A 22,339-nucleotide genomic window follows, 5' to 3' on the forward strand; every position below is an offset into this window, starting at 1 on the left:
GTGCAAATTATGATAATAGAGTGAAACTTTATTTACGCATAAAAATCAGAATTTTTTTCACCTGAACAAAAGCATATTATTGATTTCATTTGTTGAAGAACCGTGCTTTGCAAACTGCAAAGGGCACTGTACCCAAAATGTTTCTGGCTTTCCTTTCTGCTGACATCACATTAGAAGCTCTTTTAGGACTATTCTAATAATGTAAGAATATTACTTGTTCCAGAAGGGAATTCTATAGATTAAGTGATTGAAATAATTAAACACTTGGGGACTACTTACAAGTTACCATGAAAAAATCTTTTGTATGTGTATTTATAGGATATTTTGTAACATTAGTTCCTTCTCGATACTTTGTTGGTTCTACTGTTGTTACAGCATCAACTCAACATACAGCAACGCCATAAACATTTGTATCTGCTGACAATAAAGAAGACCTAATACATTTTTAATCCTAGATTCTGCATGTATGTGTGTGTGTGTGTTTGTGTGTGTATTTGATTTTATACAGCTATGCACTGTATCTTTGTGTTTTAGAAATAGCTCAGTATGAGAAATAAAATTAAAATATGCAAATGAAATCATCTTTAAAATGAATAGAATACTTCTCAAGTAGAGGAATATTATAATTATATTCAACATCATCAACATCAAGAAAGCAGAAGGATATGTTTCTTAAAATAGAATGTTCTTCAGTTTGGATATAAAAACCTAAAATGGAAACATATCTGAAGAATATCTGAATAGAAGAAATGGACGGTATCTAAAATGGACCCTTAAGAGGCTTATAATTTTCATTTGATACTCTGCAATAATGCTTAATTAGTCTTTGAAACTGTCATAAATGCACATTTAATTGTGGTTATTTTATGAACCCTAACAATTACAAAGTTCTGTGTAGTCAAACTGCAATCACATGAGTGAATAATTATGTGTTATAATGCTACTATTTATTATACATCTCTATCAGTTTATCCAGTGTCATATGAATATCCTGTTCACACATGACACTGGACACAAAAGTCAGTTTTTTAAAACTTCCACTGAAATCAGCTTCCGGTCTTAGCTTGTAGACTTGGTTGTACCAATGACTGTGGTTTAGGACACAAATAAATACCTGTAAGGAGTTGTGAGCCTAATGTAGGCACAGAGGAAGTAAAGAGAAGCAAAAACTAAAACAATAGGAAGTTCATGTCTGTGCAAGCTTCCACCTGCTTCCCTATTACTTGTGATCATCCATCTTCGGTGGCAGTTGTCATCGAAGCCACTCAATGTATCCAACCTTCATTTCTTATCAATTTACAAAGAAATGCTGAAAGTCAAAGTTTGCTCATTTTCAACCTGACAATTGTATATTAACTTAAACTCACTACTCAGACCATGTATTACTCAGATACTGAAAAGGAGTAACATGAAGTAATGAATAACATTTTTAAAAACATAACTTTCAACACACATTTTAGTACTAATATATCACATAATAATCCTGGGAATAATATGGGTGAAGGGAACTTTGTTTTGATGACTTAGAAAAGCAAAGCAATTTAAAATTAAATTCCAAAAAAATTGAATTAAAAAATTAAATTAAATTAAATTCCTTGGATTCCCCCAAAGAAAACTCTAATTAATGGGTTATTAGAAGAGTTATCAGTAATGATAAAAAAAAAAAGAGCATGCTTCTAGCTAGAAACCATGAGAAATGTCAGGTATTTCAAAACCATGAACAGAAACCGCATAAATGAGGTTGGTTCTTTTTGTCTGGAATTGCTCTAATGGCTCTGAAGCACAAGTGAATGATGTATAGGATTTTTGAGGACCAGACGGAAAGGGCAGCCATTCTCACACTGACTTGGCAGGGCTCTATGCTGCAGTGCTGAGACTTCTATCTTCCAAGGCTATTAATTGAACATGGTAGCCTTTGATCAGTCCTATTGCCACACTTCTGCCCCTAGCATAAACATCGGGAAATGCTGTAAGCCATGATGGTAGCACTGGGCAGAAAGTGAGAGAGTGACGTGAACAGGGAAATGAAAACAAAACAAAACAAAAACAAAAACTGAGGAACAAAATGTTCATGGCGTTCTGTACTCTCATCTATATTTTAAGTTTACAATATCCATTTGTCTAAAGTAATCCATGTTTTGAAGTGTTCTACACATCAGAAATCTAATTTGATTTAACGAATAAAATTCAATTGCTGTGTAGCCATTAGCGTATTAGATAGAGCATCTAATTTCTTTTTTTTTTAATTTTTTTAACGTTTTTATTTATTTTTGAGACAGGGAGAGACAGCGCATGAACAGGGGAGGGTCAGAGAGAGGGAGACACAGAATCTGAAACAGGCTCCAGGCTCTGAGCTGTCAGCACAGAGCCCGACGTGGGGCTCGAACTCACGGACCGCGAGATCATGACCTGAGCTGAAGTCGGCTGCCCAACCGACTGAGCCACCCAGGCGCCCCTAGAGCATCTAATTTCTAGTTAGACAGTACTGGCTTAAATCTCCGTTCTAGCATGGTCTTTCTATTGTTCTTCAGGAAATTATTGAACATCCCTGAGTCATTTTTAGAATGGAGATTATGCATATGTAGCAGGGGTTCTGAAAGGATTAAATTAACTAAGCATGCTTCACCCTAGAACAATGCTTGATATGTACTATATACACTTAACTTGTATACCTCCAGCACCAGCAGTGGGAAGCTTTGCTACCAGACACAATGGCAGAAGTTTAGAGTTACCTGACTTTCTCTTTTTCTTTCTCACTCACCCAATATGTGTGTGAGTGTACACATATAGGTCTCTATAGAATGCCAGCCTTTATTCTTGGTTTCTTTTCTGGCCTCTTCCTCACGGCAGTCAGGCAACTAGTCTTTAAATTTAATCTTGGCTTTTACTTGCTTAAAAATGTTTTCAATGATATACCATTATACTCGATATAAAAACCCAAATCCTTAACAAATTCTCAATAACCTTGGAAAATTGGCACTGCCTAAAACTCCAGCCTCATCATCCACCTCTCTTCCTTTCTGCCTGACTATTCAATCACATTTGAATTTCCCGAAACAGAATAAGCTCCTTCCCACCTCAGGTCATTGGCACATCATGAATGTTCTTTAGCCAACACTTCACCTGATGAATTCTGCCTCATCCTTTACAACTCCATACAAGGCATCACTCGTTTAACAAGGCTTTGTCTCTTTCACTGTCCCATAGCATCTTACCACTATCCTTTGTAGCAGTTACCATATGTATGCATGATGCAAATATATATGCATGTATATAAATGTCATTTATAGGAATAATTTATTTGCACTCAGTATCTTCATTTTTATCCTAAGGGCAAACTATGTCTATTTTAGCTACCATTGTATGTCCAATGTGACCTATAGTCTGGGTACAAAATATTCAATAGTCACTCTGTCACTATTCAATCAACAATAAATGCTATGCACTTAAGGTATATAAGTTTAATAAAAAATGCTAACAAGAAGCTACCACAGTAATGGAAGAGAAGAAAACATAGTAACAAAATCAAAAATATAAAGCCAGAAACTAATAACTACACTAAAGGATATAAAACAGTGTGAGGGTGTAGAGGGTTTTGAAGGCAGTGCCACATTATATAAAATATTCAGAGATGAGAACTCTGTGGAAGTGACATTTGAGCAGACATCTGAACGAGGCAGAGGAGAAAAGGATATAAATACTTGGTAGAACAGTGTTTCTGGCAGAGGGAAGCAAGAGCAAACACTAAGGTCATCAGGTGAAAGGTCCTTAGGTGAGATGCTTGATGTAGTCAAAAGGCAGTACGAAGACCAGTGTGGTTGAAAGTGTATGAACAGGGAAAATATGGTAAGAAATGGGACTGAAAAGAAAATTAGAGGAAAACTATGTGTGTTCTTGAATGATTGAATTCATGAGTGGGGAAAGTCACAATCCTGAAAGAATATCCAAAGGGAATATGTTAGTATATTACCATTTACTAGATACTTCATCAGGACAAAATAAATTTCAACACATAATGCTTATTCTGTCATAAAGGATTTTGCAGTACAGTTGTGAAGACCAGTCACAAACACAGAAAAGGTCACTGATTGCATAAGGAAATTTATGATGATGTCACATAATCCTAAATAAGGGAACCCTAAGATTTCAAAGGAGAGAAAGAATGCCATGGAAAGGTTTTTTTAAAAGATTTTTTGTTTATTTTTGAGAGGGAGAGACAGAAAGAAAGCATGAGCAAAAGTGAGGCAGAGACAAAGGGAGAAAAGAACCCCAAGAAAGTTCTACGCTGCCAGCACAGGGCCCAATGTGGGGCTCAAACTCATGAATCATGAGATCAAGACCTGAGTCGAAACTAAGAATCAGACGCTTAACCGACTGAGCCACCCACGCTCCCACCACGAAAAGTTTTAAGATGTTTCTTAGGCATGAATGAACTTAAACTGGAAACTGAGGGGTTATTTAGAATTATATTCCAGAGATTCCAGGCCAGAGACATTATCATGAGTGAAGTACAAGTGAAGGGAATTCACAGCACATGTTTAGGAGGAGGGAGGTCAGGTCTGCTTATTTTTGAGGAAAAATGCCCAGGTAATTTTAGAAGTTAGGTAAGGAGGACTATGCATATCAAAACTGTGTGAATCTGCTATTTTGAGGTAAATAAATGTTGGATGAGGAAAACATGCCAATCTATTCAATGTAAGAAACATTGTGGATAGTGAATTGACAGTGCTGTGCAAGTGAAGGTCAGAGAATTCATGTTAATGGTCTCAACCTTCAGTTCTATGTGAATTGTCTTCAAAAGCACTCAGCAAAGGCACTCCATTTCTCAAGAACCTCCAGAAGGCTCCCATTAACTGACTCAGTCTACAGTTGTGAAGCAAATCTCTTTCAAAGGCTTGCTAAGAAGTTATTTCAAGTTTCCATTTGTCCACCTTTCTGCTTTTAACTGCTTGTGAAGTTGTACCTTCCACCTCTTATCTCCCATAGCTTACACGGATGCCCGTAATTGACAAACTCTAACCCAGAACCAAAAGGAGAGAGTATTTCAGAGAAATGCAGTTCCAGGAGTCCCCTGAAAAGGCAAGACGACCTTGGAGGGAAGTGGCAGTGATGATTAGTGGAAATAGACAACCCAGCAGAGAAAGAAAGGTCAGATGACTGAAGTAGACCTTTGGGCTTTCCATTCATCTTTGCACAAAGCAAATTACTCTTAGTATTATTCTTTCATATAACATTTAATTTGATAAGAAGATTACACCACTAAGATGGAACACAATGAGGAACACTTACACAACACTATTAGACACAAACCTATTTTGTCAAATATGTGAAAACAGCTATTTTCATGCCCTACTGTAATTCAACTATACACACCAAATTTTTTCAATATCTCTTCATATGACATGAGTATAGAATCATGCTATTCTTGATATTCTCATCTGTTTCTATTTGTCACTCTAATGATTTTAAACTATGATTTTCAAAATTAAGCACAACTCTCATAATGAACTCTAATAGTTAGAGGGGGCACATTTCCTTCGATTATTTTGTTGCTGTCTGGATATTCATGCAGCCAAAGTTTAAATTAATGTTTTAGAATTAGTTTCACACTTCTGCCTAATATGGAACTTGCAATCGAAATTTTCCAGTAGCTTGCACATGAACCACTGCCAAGCTGGGTCACCTTCCTGAATAGATTTTGGAATTATCCACACAAAATCAATAGTTGAGGCCAAATACAGAGGTGAAATTTCCAAAGGAAAGTTACCAAATGATATAAATGGCAAAAGCATATAACCAGCACGGTAAGATCTGGATGTTCAAGGTCAAGTTGATATCTAAAACTTTCAGCAAGGAAATAGAAACTTATGGAAAAATGTTACTTATAAAATAAACAAATAAATAATAGATCCAATAAAGAATTTAGTCCCAGATGTACTAGAAAAAGTAGTATGATTTGCTATTAAAGCAACTAAAAAAAAAGATAACATAATGGGCTTGTTCTTAAAGCACAGATTGAATAGATTGGATGAAGACATATGCAAGATTGAACAAGGATCAGAAATAAAGATGTGGTGAGAAATTATAATACCAGATGTAAAACACTCATTTGAAAGTGTTAGAAATGAGAGAAAACAGTGATGTAGGACCAATAGGTCAGTAATTTTTATTCACTAAAAATAGTAACCCATGAGCATCGAGAATATTGGAGCTTCATGTTCCCAAAACAATTTGAAATCATGTTTGAAATCACGAAATTAAATTTCAACCTACATGACACAATACATAATCCATTCATAGTCTCAAAAATAAATTAAGATAGAGATGTTTAGAATGTTGAGTATATTAACAAAATTTGTATAAATTTCAGGTTTAAATATATTTTACTATAGAATACACACTTTAAACTGTCTAAAGAAAAAATATTGTTAATATTGTGTGATAAATTGTGGAGCAGTCCAAGCAGCTGCAAGAAAAACATCTTTATTACTAAATTAATAATTTCAAACTAGACCAGAAGGGACCATTATCCCTCTGGATATGGACACATATTGTTCTTCGGCTTAGCTACGCCAAGAACTCCTAATTGTAATGAAATGTGCATAATTAAATGACTGCAGTTGGACTTTGATATTTTGGTTGATAAACTGTTTGTTTACATTGATTTTATATGGTTCATATAATTTCAATAGTGGTACTATGCCTTGTCATGGAATATTTCAAAGGAAAATTTTGACAATAGAATCACAGAGCATGTACCTCTTTCTTTTTATTTGTATATTTTCATTTAATTTACCACTCGGCTTAAAGGATTAAAGAAGAAAAATAAAATAATATTGAAATTCTGTATAAGAATAACAATCAGAAGACTTTTAAATGGCTGACAGTCATTAGTGATTTGAAAAGATGTTGAATCTTAAAAGAAGAACTTTTTCATAAGTAGCAACTACAAAGCTTAATGAGATTTACCTCATATAAATTCTTTCCTTGAGTTGAAAGGGAAAGTTCTATACTTTACAATTGGTTGTTTCAATAATTACAATCAAATCATTAGTAATGTTAATAGTGACAATAACAAAATTGGCTAGCATTTTGTAGAGGGCTTACTATATGCCAGACACTAAAATAAGAGCTTTCAGAATGTTCTTTCTAGGGTATGAAATATGATCAGTGTGAATTGTAACTGATTATTCTATTCTAGAATGGAGATAACATAAAAAAACATCTCACGCCACAAAGTTCACACATTTAAAGTGTACAATTCAAGTGATTTTTGGTATCTCTATAAAGATGTTAAAATACATATATATAGAAAAAATGAGAAAAATATAGACTTAAATTACTTTATGAGTATTTACTGACTGATATTCACTCAGTTTAAACCCATCATTAAAATGGTAAAGAGGGGTGCCTGGGTGGCTCAGTCAGTTGAGCGTCCGACTTCGGCTCAGGTCATGATCTCACAGTTTGTGACTTTGAGCCCTGCATCAGGCCCTGTGCTGACCTCTTGCTCAGAGCCTGGAGCCTGCTTCAGATTCTGTGTCTCCTTCTCTCTCTGCCCCTCCCCCGCTCACGCTTTGTCTCACTCTGTTTCTCAAAAATAAATCAATGTAAAAAAAAATAAATAAATAAAATGGTAAAGAAAGTCAAAGTTCTTAAAAAAATAGATCAGTTCATTTATACATCTAGATATTTTCCCTTACTATAGAAGTTTGCAGAGGTTCTGAAATCCAGTATGTACTATGCCAATAAATAGTTTATAATATATACTTTAAGTAATGATATTTTCCCTGGACAAATCATACAGGCAGAGGCATACCAAATATAATGTGCTATGATGAAAATGTATTTGGCAGCTTGGGCTGCTATAACACAATACTATTGCCTGGGTAGCTTAAAAAACAGGAATTTATTTCCCATATTCAGGAGTCGGGAAGTCTAAGATTTGATTTGAGTTCCTGGTGAGGGCTCTCTTCATGGTTTATAGGTGGTCACCTTCTTACTGTTCCCTCATAAGGTAGAGAGAGAGAGAGGAGGCAAATTCTCTGGTATCTCTCCTTATAAGGGCACTAATCTCATCATGAGGGACCCACTCTTAGGACTTCATCTAAGCCTAATTACAACCAAAAATCCCTATCTCCAAGAACCGTCACATCATGGGTAGGCTTCAACATTGAATTTTGGTTGATACAACTTATTCCATAGTAGAAATGTTGTAAGAAAAAGGCAAAAAAAAAGTTGCTTTTTTTTTTTCTTTTTTGTGGTACAGACTGGTAGCTCTTCATCAGAAAGAAAAGAAGAAAAAAGGGGCAGCTGTGGAAGTAGATTTAAAAAGAGATATGACAGGAGTACTAAGAAAGATTAAACAATTTTAAAATCTTAAATAGTCTATAGTTGCTTTATGGTTTTATTTATAATTTATACACAATGTAGAAATAAGTCCATTAAGAACAGACTTTTTTTGCTTTGATATTATAAAATTCTATGTAGTACATTGTGCCCCATAATAGAAATGTGCCCAAGCCTATAGAACTCATTTGAAACATAAAAAAGTCATTCAATGCAATGATAGCAATTGTTTTAACCTCTGATAATACAGCTATGCCTCTATTATGAAAATAGTACATTTCCTTACCATTGTGTAGCTGTGGGCCACCTTCATTAATTCAATGCATCCTTGAGCATCTGCGAAGGCTCGGATCCCCAAACAGTTGGATGGGTGCAACAGCTTCATGAGGAAGTGGCAGCACACTTCTACTACTTGAGGGAGCTGAAGAAGGCACGCTGCAGCAAGAAGGTTTTCAATGGTGTCTTCCTTTAACTCCAAGCAACCTAAACATTAAGTGAACAGAATCACGAAACTGTTGAGAACGATAACTTGCATGTCTCACTTCACGTGACATTCAAAATCTTCTAGTATGTACAAATGCCTTGTCAATTAAAATGTCTGTATCCACTTCAGCAGGAATTATGGTTGTTCCTTTTGTTGTGAATTAAGGAAAAAAAAGGAGGCACAAGAAAGTTTCACAAAAAAATGTCTAGAAGCTTAGGAGAGCAAAAATTTATGAAGTTTCTGACAATACACTTGTGTATATTAGTATGAAGCACCTATATGTGGATAATGAATACATGTATATGTACATGTCTTATATATACCTGTGTTGTAGATTGCTAATACTGTTTTTAACTCACTGTACCCATGGTTATAGTTTTCTGTAATTTTTCTTTCGTTTAGTCAGTTCTCTTAACCTCAGAAAATGAGCTCTTGAGTGTTTCCTCTTTTTTCTAACTACTGGAATAATTTATTAAAGAATTGGACTTTTTGTGGAATGTTTGTAAAACATTCCTGTGAAGCCTTCTGGGCTTAACTATTTGGGGTTAGGTTTTGTTTGGCAACTCAACACATCTTTAATAGGTTTACTTCCATTCAGATTTTCTATGTGTCACTCAGGATCGAGTGGGTATTTCTAAGTCATACAAACGGCTTATTCCATCTTAGTTTTTGTGGCACAGACTGTTACTCTTCACTAGAAATAGCTTCACACGGGGCGCCTGGGTGGCTCAGCCGGTTGGGCGGCCGACTTCGGCTCAGGTCATGATCTCGCGGTCTGTGAGTTCGAGCCCAGCATCGGGCTCTGTGCTGACAGCTCAGAGCCTGGAGCCTGTTTCGGATTCTATGTCTCCCTCTCTCTGACCCTCCCCCATTCGTGCTCTGTCTCTCTCTCTATCTCAAAGATAAATAAATGTTAAAAAAAAATTTTAAATAAAAAAAAAAAAAAAGAAATAGCTTCACCCATTTTCCTGAACACAGGACCAGGCCACATGATAACATCAGGATACATGTCAATGGACTAGGTGTAGAGGGATGTTGGTTACTACCACACCAAGGTATTTATGACTTGATTGTGCTCCATCCATGGTCTCTTTCTCTTCTACCAGCAAAGTAAAGATGGCCTAAAACCTTGGTGGATGGAGGATGCACATGGTGTAAGGAGCCTGTGTGCCTGAATCTATACCAAAAACTATTAGTTTCAAATAATAACTCAATATTTAAGCTAATAATACTCAATAAACTCAAGTACTCAACTGTATATAATTTTATTGGTTTATTGGTTTTATTGATCCTTGCAGTCTAATCTACTCTAAATTTTAAAAATTTTTTTGAGTTTATTTTATTTATTTTGAAAGAGAGAGAGAGCACAAGTTGGGGAGGGCCAGAGAGGAGGAGAGAGAATCCCAAGCAGGCTCTGCACCATCAGAACAGAGCCTGATGTGGGGCTCAAACTCACAAACCATGACATCATGACCTGGGCTGAGATCAAGAGTCAGATGCTTAATTGACTGTACTACCCAGGTGTCCCCAGTCTACTCTAAATTGCAGTTTTAATTTTATTTTAATTAGTGTATGCCTATAATTATTGGAAAATTTTCATGCCATAGATTGTTTACTTTTACTGTCATTCTTATTTTGTTAAATTAACCTATATTTTCAGTGGATTGTTTAATCATTTCAGAGAATCAACTTTGGTGGGTCTCGTTAATGCATAATATAGAGTAATGGTAATGGACGTGAGTTTTTTTAGAATTATTTTTATTAATTTTGCTTAGAGATTTTTGGCTTTGCTAAATATGAAAGTTCTGGAAAAGTATTGCCTATTTTTATTGAAATGGTTTTTCCTCCTTACCTTTGCTTCTCCAATTTTCCCTTAGAGACTATTATCAAGGGCTTTGTATTGATCAAATCATTCTCTCGTCCCTATCTGTAGTTTCTTTATATATTCCATTCACTGATTATGTCCCCAATATATTTAATATTTCATTTAAACCTGATATGTAAAACTTTACAAATATTTCTTATTTACTCTAGAAGTTCTCTCCATGAGAATTATTTGTATTAAAATTTATAATATTTTTATATCTACCTTTAAATCCATGGATACTTATTTGGTATATCTAATATCCTGCTTAACCCTAACTTACTAAAAATTTAAATAACTTTTAATTGTAGAAATCCTACAGATGGGAATCACTCATTTCACAGAATTTTTAATTAATTCATAAACATTAATTTTTAATCCTAAGTTTTAATAATGTCATTCCTTTTCTTTGATTATGGATTCATTTTATTTCTACTGTTCTGTATTTATTTTTTTATGTTTATTCATTTTTGAGAGACAGACACAGGGTGTGAGTGGGGGAGGGTCAGAGAGAGAGGGAGACGCAGAATTTGAAGCAGGCTCCAGGTTCTGAGCTGTCAGCACAGAGCCTGATGAGGAGCTCGAACTCACAAACTGTGAGATCATGACCTGAGCTTAAGTCGGCCACTTAACTGCTTAACTGACTGAGCCACCCAGGCGCCCCTTTACTGTTCTGTCTTTATGTAACTTTACCACCTTTAGTTTTAATTATTATTACCCAAAAATAAGTATCTGTGTTCTACATTTAATAGCAAAATTTTGAGAATTTTAGATATCTTTCTGAGAAAATAATGTTTTATTTTCCTTTCTGAATGTTCTAAATTTGACTGAGGTTTGAATTATCCAAACAAGTTTTATTTATATGGTTCTTTTACTTTTGCCTCAGTAAGACCTATATTGCAGCCTTTTATATTCAATGATAGTTATTAGTCCCTATATAAAGGGGATATTTTAATTCATTTGTGCACTGGGAAGACAGGCTACATGAAATTTGAAACTCAAACACAAACTTATATGAATAAAATAATTGATGAATTTTTCTTTCTTTCTTTTCTTTCTTTCTTTCTTTCTTTCTTTCTTTCTTTCTTTCTTTCTTTCTTTTTCATTTTCTTTTTCTTTTTGAGAGAGAGAGAGAGACAGTGCATAGGCAGGAGAGAGGGACAGAGAGAGAATCTCAAGCAGACTCCACACTGACCATGCAGCTGGATCCCATGACCCTGGGATTGTGACCTAAGCCAAAACAAAGAGTGACACTCTCAACTGACTAGGAAACCCAGACACCCTAACTTTCATTATTAATATTCTATCATCTAATTGAAATTTAAGTGTGTATTCTTGCTAGCTAGAATTTATTTTCTAACTTTATGATGCTACAGAAAACTTTTTTTTTATTTTTCTTTTTTTTCATCTAGCATGTTAGAAAAGTTGTCTACTTTCAAAAATTCATCTTTCAAGGACAGAATATTTATTAAGAAAGATCTTTATAAATAGACTGTCTTTTTCTTTTTCCAAACCAAAGTTTTTTATTCTGGATTTTTTTAACCTATAGTAATTTGTTAAGAATAGTACAATAAACACCCATATACTCTTTATCTAGCTTCACTAAATGTTAACATTTTGCCATATTTTTCTGTGTGTGTGTGTGTGTGTGTGTGTGTATTTATGCTATAGCTACTCAATTACTGGATTATTCCAAACATTATACTTCACCCCTAAATACTTAAGCCTGTGTCTCCAAGAACAACGGTGTTCTACATAACTACAATGTAATTTTTACACATATGAAATTGATAATATTACTAGTATTTACTATGATGCATATTTCCCCAAATGTCCAAATAATATGCTTTATAGATTTTAGTTTTAAATTCAGGATCTAATTAGGGCTTACACATCATATTTATTTGTAATGTCCTTTTAGTCTCCTTTAACTTATATTAGTTTTCCAGCCATTTTGTCATTCATGACATTTATAACAATAGTGAAAATTCCAGACTAGTTGTTATGTAGAATTTCCCCAGTTGTGTTAGTCATAGTATATCACCACGATTAAACCTAGCTGAAATCTTTTTTTGGCAGGGACATCATATAGGTGATATTGTACCCTTTCCAGTGCCTCTTATAGGGAGGTTCATTACGTATGTCTCATCATGGATGATGTTGTTTCGTAGCTTGTTTAAGTCAATGTCTGCTAGATTTCTTCATTTTAAAGAATTTTTTCCTTTATAATTAGTAAATAATCTGTTGCGTGAGGGATATCTTTGCTTTCAAACATGACATTTCACCTATAACTTAACATGTTTAATAGTTAAAGAGTTTTATGTTTTATTTATGAGTGTCATGGAAAGAATAAGACAGAACAGGAATCTAAAGCATGCTTCCAAATGTTGCAAGGGATTTGATGAGGAAAGAAAAAAAAAGCACATAAACTGGAAACAATAAATTGAAAGGAACAAGGTATGGGAGAAAAATTAAAATACTTTTTATTATATATTAATTTCCAATTGAATTAGCTACCTAAAGTTTACTTTTAATTATAAAATAGGGACATTATCAATAACAAAATTTAGAAATAGTTATTTTTAAACTTACAAGATTTTAACAAATTTACAGGGTTCCTATTATTTGGATATTATCAACTAGTAGAACATTGAGTATCATAGGTCAATTTGGCAGAGGATACATTTGTCAATACAGTTCTTCGAGGTGTTTATATTTCACAATATCATTCAATAATAATGTAAAACAAAATATTCATCTGAAGTTGAAGGATTCAGACAAGCTCAAATTATTTTAAGATAATCATGTCAGTGTAATTATTGATATATATTTTAAGGTTTGTGAATATTGTAGTAAGCACAAGAATAAAGTATTCTACAGGTCATAGACACCTGTACTTTATAGATTTTGAATGATTTATGAAATGTGTACCTTTACTTGTTAAAATAAAAATATGAAATATAGAGGAGATAAAATGAATACATTAAAATATATTATTATTTATAATTGATCATATGCATAGCAGCTTTTTATAACATGTATATCTTTAAAACATCATCATGATTTAAGAACTGTAGAGGAATTTTACCTAAAATTTTTCATTAAGATTGCCAAGATATGGATATATGCTTCCTAGGATGGATCCTATGAAAATCAGATAAAAGAGATAAATGAAAGTAGCATGGCTTTTATAGATTCCATTTATTATGACCTCAGTACATTTGGAGAATGACTTCCTTTAATTTTATCTAATTGTTTTCAACAGCACTTATGAGGAGAAAATTCACACAATAGACCTGACCTACTATTTTTGAAAAGGCCTGCTTGTTAAGATTTGACCTTGACTGGTGTCTGAAAATGTACATTTCAAAGGGGTTCCTACCATTAACTAATACAAATTGCTCTCTGTACCTAAACTGTCTGTATAAACAATACGGTTTATGCTAAACACTTGCTTTCCTTCTGAGAATCTTGAATTTTGGTGCATGTCAAGCAGAGGCTGCCTATGTGATCAGTCCCCCCAAAAAACCCAGAAGACTGATTCTCTAATAAATCTCTCTGGTTGGAAACAATTCACATGCTTTGTCACAACTCATTGAAGAGGATTAGGCTTGTTGGGTGTAGATGAAGTTGAAGATACACTGTGACTTTTGTCTGGAAAACAGAATATTGTTAACATTTCAATTCATCCCAAATTAAACTATATGTTTATAATAATCATATTCAAAATCTCAGCAAACTTTTTGTAGAAATGAGAGAACTTATTCTAAAAATTCATATGCAAATGCAATGGCCTGGAATAACCAAAATAATTTTGAAAAAGAACAAAGTAGGAGAAATAATGCTACCAGATTTTAAGACTTCTTACAAAGCTACAGTAATCAAAACTGATTGGTACTTGTCTAAATATATACAGAACAATGGAAAAGAATAGAATCCACAATTAGAACCACTCATAAAAAATAACTAGTTTTTGCAAAGCCATAAGACAATTTAATTTAAAAAGTATAGTCTTTGAACAAATGGTGCTGATACAGTCAGATATCCATATGCAAAACTTGTATTTTCATTATAACCCATACAATTTATAAAATGTACTCAAAATGTTAATTCAGTGAAGAAACTTCAGCATTTAGCATTACACGTGACTACTATTTGGAGAAGTTAAGCGTGATCTAAGATTGGCACCCTTGTTGGTCAGAACCTGAGTCAAGTTTTGGAATACAGACTTAGATGTCCTCCTAGAGGAACACATTTTTATTCAAATTAAGGGCAATGAGTATGCAGAGGACTTTCTGATAAGATAGAGCAGGTAAGATAAAATGCAAATATGTCCATAAGTCATTCCTTTCTTTATATCTTTGCCCTTTGGTAATACTCTTCTATACTAGGTCTGAGGTTGGCCATGGGAAATACCATGGACAAAGGAAAAGTGTAAAACACAAGGCAAGCAAGGCTTTGAAAGGCATTTCCTTTGTTGCATTTGAGACCTTTCCACCATCATGTCATTAAGTCTGAGCAAGCCTGTTTCATCAATCTGATGCCCTCTGTTAGGTGGTTATGCTGCTGACAGTCAACTGAGCGCCAATACAGGATTAAACTTAGTTCCAAAACACTAGAAAAACTTCTCAACCAAGTCCAGCCAAATTGACAAGCTGCAAACTCATAAACTAAATAAACGGTTGTTGTTTTAATACATTGTATTTGAGGGGAAATTTTGGGGTGAAGCAACTGTTATGCATGAAATGTTAACTTAGAAAACACAAAATTAAACATGCTATAGGCTAATGAAAAATAAATTACTCAAAATTGATCATAGTCCTAAATGTAAAAAACTAAAACTATACATCTTCTATAACATAGAAAATTTGTGTAACCTTAAGTTAAAGGTTTCTTAGATAAAATATCCAAAGCATAATCCATGAGAAAAAAATTGTTAAATTGGACTTCATAAAAATCACTGCAAGGGACAACATTAAAGGAACAAAAAGATGAACCACAGACTGGGAAAAAGTGTTTGCAAAATCTTACATCTGATAAAGTACTTGTATCCAGAATACATAAATAACTCTCAAACTTTATAATAAGAAAAAAAATTAATAGGCAAACGGTCTAAACAGATATTTCATAAAAGAAGATACATGGATAAAAAATGCTCAACATTATTAATGTTCAGGAGAATGGAAGCTAAAAGCCCAATGAAATACCACCCTGCATGCATTAGCAGTACCGATGGCAGTGTGAAATGGTGTATCTATTTTGGAAAACAGTTTGACAATTTCACCTCTCAAATGACTCAGTCGTTTTACTCCTAAGTATTAACCCAAGAAAAATAAAATAGTTATGTTGATATAAAGCCTTGTACATGAACATTTATAGTAGATTTCTTTTGTAATAACCAAACACTGGAAACAACTGAAATGTTCATTAACAAGTGGGAGCAGATGAACAGACTGTATTACAGTACTTTGCTTTATCTGTGGGGGATGTGCTCCAAGACCTCCAGGGGATGCCTGAAACCATGGATAGTACTTAACCTTAAACAGTATTTACTGTTTGTCTTTATACATACATAGCTCTAATAAAATTTAGTGTAAATTAGGCACAGTAAAAACAATAACTAATATATAATAGAACAGTTATAATCGTATACTATAATAAAGGATATGTGAATGTGGTCCCTCTCTCTCTTAAAATAATTTATTGGGCTGTACTCACCCTTCTTTTCTTTTCATGATGATGGAAGATGATAAAATGCTTCCATGATGAGATGAAGGAGGTGAATGACGTAGGCATTGTGACTTAATAGCTTACTATTAAGCCTACAGACCTCTGACAACAAGTCAGGAGGAGGATCATCTGTTTGGGTAACTGAAACTGTTGAAAATAAAACTGCAAACAAGGGGAGACTGCTGTAGATCTACACTATACAATGGAATACTACTCATAAAAAGGAAAGAACTATAGATATATGCAACATCATAGTTAAGTAGGCTTAGTGCAGAATAATTATGCTGAGTGAAAGAAATCAGACAAAAAATAAGCCCTGTGACTCAACTTAATTAAAATTCGTAAACATCCAAACTATTGTGACATAAATCAGATCATCAGTATAGGATGGGGTGAGGAGGGGCAACAAGATGGATCAGAAAGCATGTGATGGATATATTCATTACCCTGTAATGAATGGTAATAATGTAATGTAATGTAATGTAATGAATGTAATAATGGTTCTATGGGTATATACAGAGATCAAAACATCAAATTGTACATCATATATATGTATATATATATATATATATACATGTATATATATGTGTGTGTGTGTATATATATATGTATATATATACATGTATATATATGTGTGTATATATATGTATATATATGTGTGTGTATATATATATATATATATATATATGCAGTTTCCTGTATGCCAATTATTCATCACTAAAGCTTTTAAAAAGAATAATAAAATGCCAACAAAGATGTTTAGTACCTATGTATTCTGAGGGCTTTAATTCAAACTTTGCTGACAAAATTACAAAGATAGTATATTGTAATTTAGAGAAATTGAGGGTTATGTGTTATTTTTTTTCTTGAAGTTTATAATATAGATAACATTATAGTCATGGTAGCTTCACATATGCAATTATCATTTAAAATACTTTATCAACATATTGTTAAAATAATCTCATAAATGTAAACCTAGCATATAAAATGGTGTGTGTGTATGGGTGTGTGTGTGCATGTTAGTATCTTTACCTTGCCAGATCGATACTTGAAAAGTGATTCAGAGATATTATGTCAGTGTAATGAGCTAAAGGATATGTAAGATATTTGTTTGTAAGACCAAATAGTTCAAATTCAAATATTGAGTCTAGCATTATACTTCATAATAATTTAGATAAAATTTTAGCAGGTATTTCTCCTTCTTTTCCTAGAAAAATAAAGGCAGAGGTGGGGGAGAGGAAAAACATGAATTTTCACAGGTTGACTATAGATTAATTTTTTCAGGTTACTTATGGTAACTTTGGATGCAAATTTGGAGGATATAAGCATTGTGTGTTTCAAAGAGCTAAAATATTTTATTTTTTCCACTTGGAATATATCCAATGAAAAGACCATTTGTAAAAGCCAGAAGGCACAAATGGAATGTTAGTGAGTGTTGAGCTTGAATGCACACAAATTGAGCTACCTCGTGCATGATATTTTTCTTCATAGAAAATATATAGATATATACCAAATGGGAAAGTCTACATGTTTTTACTTTAGGTGCCATAGAAAATCAGTTTAAAAATATCTGATACTTAAATGAAACTTTGGGTACCTAAGGAGCCTATCACTGTAATAAGAGAAAGCCCTGAGAATTTTTCTTAATAAGGAAATAGTTATAATCTCTTTTGACAAAGGGATAGGAAGGTTGTCTCCAGAAATGATTAACTGAAAGGCTCAACACATCATCACAAGATGACCATCTTCTCAAGTATGTTGTTGTTTCCCTCATAGCTGCCATAGTTTCAAGCTTCAGATTGGACAGAAAAACACCCATCAGAAGAGAAACTATTCCTTCGTGCAGGTTTCTCTTCAATCAGTGAAGAAATCTTTAGTGAAAGTTCCCCAGAAGTCTTTCTCCAGGTTGCCTTAATAAAAATTGTATCACATGACCATGCTTACCTCAATAGTTAGCAATATGGTAAAACCCCAATAATTGATTTTGACCCTATATGAACTAGATTTATAGAATTAGAGCCACTCTCCCTTGAGCCAACTTGGGGAATAAGAATGGAATGCCTTTTGAATAGAATACTTCCAAATGTTTACTACATATATCTATAGTCTCACCGTAAGTAAATGTTAAAGTGACTGAGAATTCCAAATATATGTCAGTGGACTTAAGCTGGTTTTCTACAATAATTTATATTTAAATTTACACTGTATTGGAATGAAAATATGTAAAATAAAATGGGGAGGAAAAAGTGAAGATTATAGAAGAATGGAAATTTATGATGCTGTATTTTTAATGGACAAGTGATATCCTATTACCAACTGTGCTGTATAACCATATTTGATCTATAAAATCAGTTACATTAAAAAATAATTCATTTTACCGGATAGATACAAAAATTGCCTATAAAGTCCATAAAGTAAATTAAATCTATCAAATCAATTTATCTATCCATCTATATCTATCATCTCTATCTTCAGTAGAAAGAGAAGTAATATCATTACCACACTGAACTGAAACAAAATTAAAAATTAATATTTAATTAATTCATAGAAATTCTTAAAAAGTAAACATTTTTCTTAAAAGACTTTCAATTTATAGGAAACTTACAAAAATAGTACAGATTTCTCATATTAAATACCTAGCTGTTTTACGTTGTCATTAACATTTTACATTAGTATGATACCTATGTTAAATTAATGAACCAATACTGCTATATTATTATTAACTAGTCCATAATTTACTCTTTTTTATTTTTATTTATTTATTTTTTACCTATTTAATAGCCCTTTCTCTGTTTCAGGATCTCATGCATGATACCATATTTCATTTAGTGTTATGTCTCCTTAGGCTCCTCTTGGCTGTGATAGTTTCTCAGACTTTCCTTGTTTTTGATAACTGTTTTGAAGAGTTCTGGTTAAGCTTTTTGTAGAATGTGCCTCAACTGGGATTCATTTAATTATGATTACACTGGGATATGGATTTGGTCTCATCACATGATATCAAGGGTACATACAGTCAACATGACTTCTCACTATTGATGTTAATTTTGATCACTTAGTAGGCATAGTGGCCACTTTTGGGCAACCAACTGGAGCAATGGAAACCTGAATACAGTAAAAGGGCCCACAGTGACCCCCAGGGCTGAATACAAAGAGGCCCATCAGACAACCTACCTCAAAATATCCATAAGCCTTCGTTGACCAATGGGTTACTTATACCTGGACATATGTACCAAAAAAGGAAAAATCCATGTCTCCATACCTCCTCACCTTCCTCACTTTTCTACAGCCTGTCACCACTGCCTCCTGGCAGACAGTCTCTCCTTTGCTGTCCTGCCCCCTGCTCCCTTGCAGTGTGCTTCTATCTCCTTTATTCTGCTTAGGTGATTTTTTTCATCACCCAAACTGCTGGTCTCCATCCAATTGAGTCACCCAACAATAGAAGTAGTGTTTGTCAGGTTTCTCCACTATAAAATTACTCTTGGATCTCCTTTTCTCTATTGCACTTTCTGGAAGGAGGTCCTTATGAATGGTCACACTTAAAGAATGGTGAGTTGTGCTCTATTTCCTTGACGGCATATTAATTACATAAATGATATGGAATTCTACATGAGAGGTTTGTATATTCTTGGTTATTTATTTACTTACTTAATAATCTATATCATCAAATTCCTAAGATTTTTTGAGTGTTTCAAAAAAAAAGGAGAGTTAAGAGAATGTTGGTTTGTATCATTTATTATTTTTAATACGCTTACATATCTTTTTAACAGCTACCAAAAGCAATTGATTTTTACTGCACTTTAGACTTCTGCTACCATCAAATTATTTATTCCTTATTCTAATATGCTCCAATTATGGCTCCCTGGTCTCCCTCTCACCTTTCGTCTGGAAGAAAATCTTGGTTTTTCTCTAAAAACTTATAGCAAACCAATTTTATAAGACAGAATGACAAGCTATGCCTAGGATAAATCTTAGAGCTTATTAATCAATAAACAATGTATTTCCTGTATTCTAGTCATAAGAAAAGCACACTTTATGTTTTTTTAACTAGTAAATATATCTCAGAGTTTAAGTGCTCACTGTTTGAAAAGTCAGGGAAATCTCTACGCAAGAACCCATGAAAGGGTAGTTTTAATAATAAAGGCCGTCATTTTTTTCTAATTCTAACTACACATCTTTTATTTTAAAAAGTCCAGGGGTGCCTGTGTGGTTCGGTCAGTTAAACATCCAACTTTGGCTCAGGTCATGATCTCACAGTTCAGGAGTTAGAGCCCTGCATCCAGCTCTGTGCTGACAGCTCAGAGCCTGGAGCCTGCCTCGGATTCTGTGTCTCCCTCTCTTTCTGCCCCTCCCCTGCTCATGCTCTGTCTCTCTCAAAAATAAACATTAAAAAAAAAGTAATAAATAATTAAATAGTCCAATGGGTATCGGAACTAAAAAAATTCAGTAGTTCTCATTTACCTAAGTTGTTTTAAATCCAATATTCTCAAATATCTATAATTTGGAAAGAACAAGGAATTATTTACTGAGAAAAATCTTCACTTTTTCTGAACATACCTTTGACCCACATTCATACACAGGTGTTTAGCTTACTTGATTTTAACCATGGAATATACTCCTTAATTTTTAGTATATCATAGCTTATAAATCTGTCTTTAATCAACTACATAGATTTTTTTTTCTACTTCTAGTACTTGCTGTAGGATTTAATCCAACTGAGGCTGTCACTCAATACTTAAGGAAATTTTGGTTGTGAGAAAAATGAAAAATAAAAAGGATCAACTCATAGTTATACAAGTTATCTAAACTTGTACTGGAAGTAACATAATTTGTCTACTGGTGTATCAGACATACCCCAAATATACTCATTTGGCTCTTCTAAAATTAAATACTTTAGGGTACCTTTAGGTGGAACATATAATTTTGAGTTCAGCATCAGTAATACCAATCTCTTTAAATTGAATGTACCCATAATCCAACTGAGTTTGATCCCTGAGTTTTAATATTTTATTGTTTGATACATGAAATTATTAGTAATTTGTGTGTCTGGGCAACATCATTTGAACTTGAATCAGCCAACAGAAGAAATAGCTCCATAATTCATTATTAAATCCACTTTTAGCAAATTAGTGAAGATGTCTGAAGTACATCATATAGTGTTTTACAAATATTCAGATATCCAAGGATATGCTCCTCAGACTTCAATATTAGAAACCTGTGTTTATATTGAGTAAAATATTTGTTTTTATTTTATAACATAACTGATTATGCTTCTTTCTTTGCCTTGGTGACTGAGAAGTTAAAACAAACTGGTGTGTAATTTCTATGAATACAACAGAAACTTAAGACTCTTATGGTGCAAATCATACCAAAGGTGGTGTGGATTTGAATTTGGATGCTCTTTTCAGGTCTTTTTTACTTGAATTTCAATGCCTTACACATCATAGATACTTAGGCATGATATTAAGACTAAAATTATAGTCTTGTGCCTTCTGTAAATGACTTTTTATATTTGTTCTTCCTTTATTGTTCTACTTCAGTCAGAAAAATAGAGGGGAGATTGAAAGGGATAACTATAAGAAAATATAACTTGTCACTGGACAGATTTTACAGCAACATTGCATAGAAGTACGTGATCATAGAACTAGGCTCGATTGAAGTTATCTACAAAGTTGCTCCATCTTGGGATGCTGAAAGATTTTATGCACTAAGTTGGATGGTTGTGATGTGGAAATAAAAAAGGCAGTTTTGACATTTTATTACCTGGCAATCTCCCCAGATTGAGAGTTCTACCCGTGAAGGCAGCCATACATCCACTGCCTCTGTACTCCATGGCTTCTGAGTTGCCAGATGTTTTGTTTGTTTGTTTGTTTGTTTAACAGATAACTTTCTTTGGAACACTGTCTTGGCTCTCA

The 22,339-nt window shown here is 33.6% G+C and overlaps 1 protein-coding gene across 1 annotated transcript in view; it reads right to left on the reverse strand.

Annotated features, from left to right (window-relative positions):
* LOC115511559 (kelch-like protein 1) overlaps positions 1-22,339 on the reverse strand; it is a 234,459-nt gene that overhangs the window by 187,023 nt on the left and 25,097 nt on the right. The window contains exon 3 of the mRNA XM_032593557.1: positions 8,636-8,832. Within this exon, the coding sequence (XP_032449448.1) occupies positions 8,636-8,832 (197 nt within the window). The remainder of the gene's footprint in view (positions 1-8,635; positions 8,833-22,339) is intronic.

Source organism: Lynx canadensis, chromosome A1 (genome assembly GCF_007474595.2).
Source record: "Lynx canadensis isolate LIC74 chromosome A1, mLynCan4.pri.v2, whole genome shotgun sequence".
Classification (NCBI taxonomy): domain Eukaryota; kingdom Metazoa; phylum Chordata; class Mammalia; order Carnivora; family Felidae; genus Lynx; species Lynx canadensis.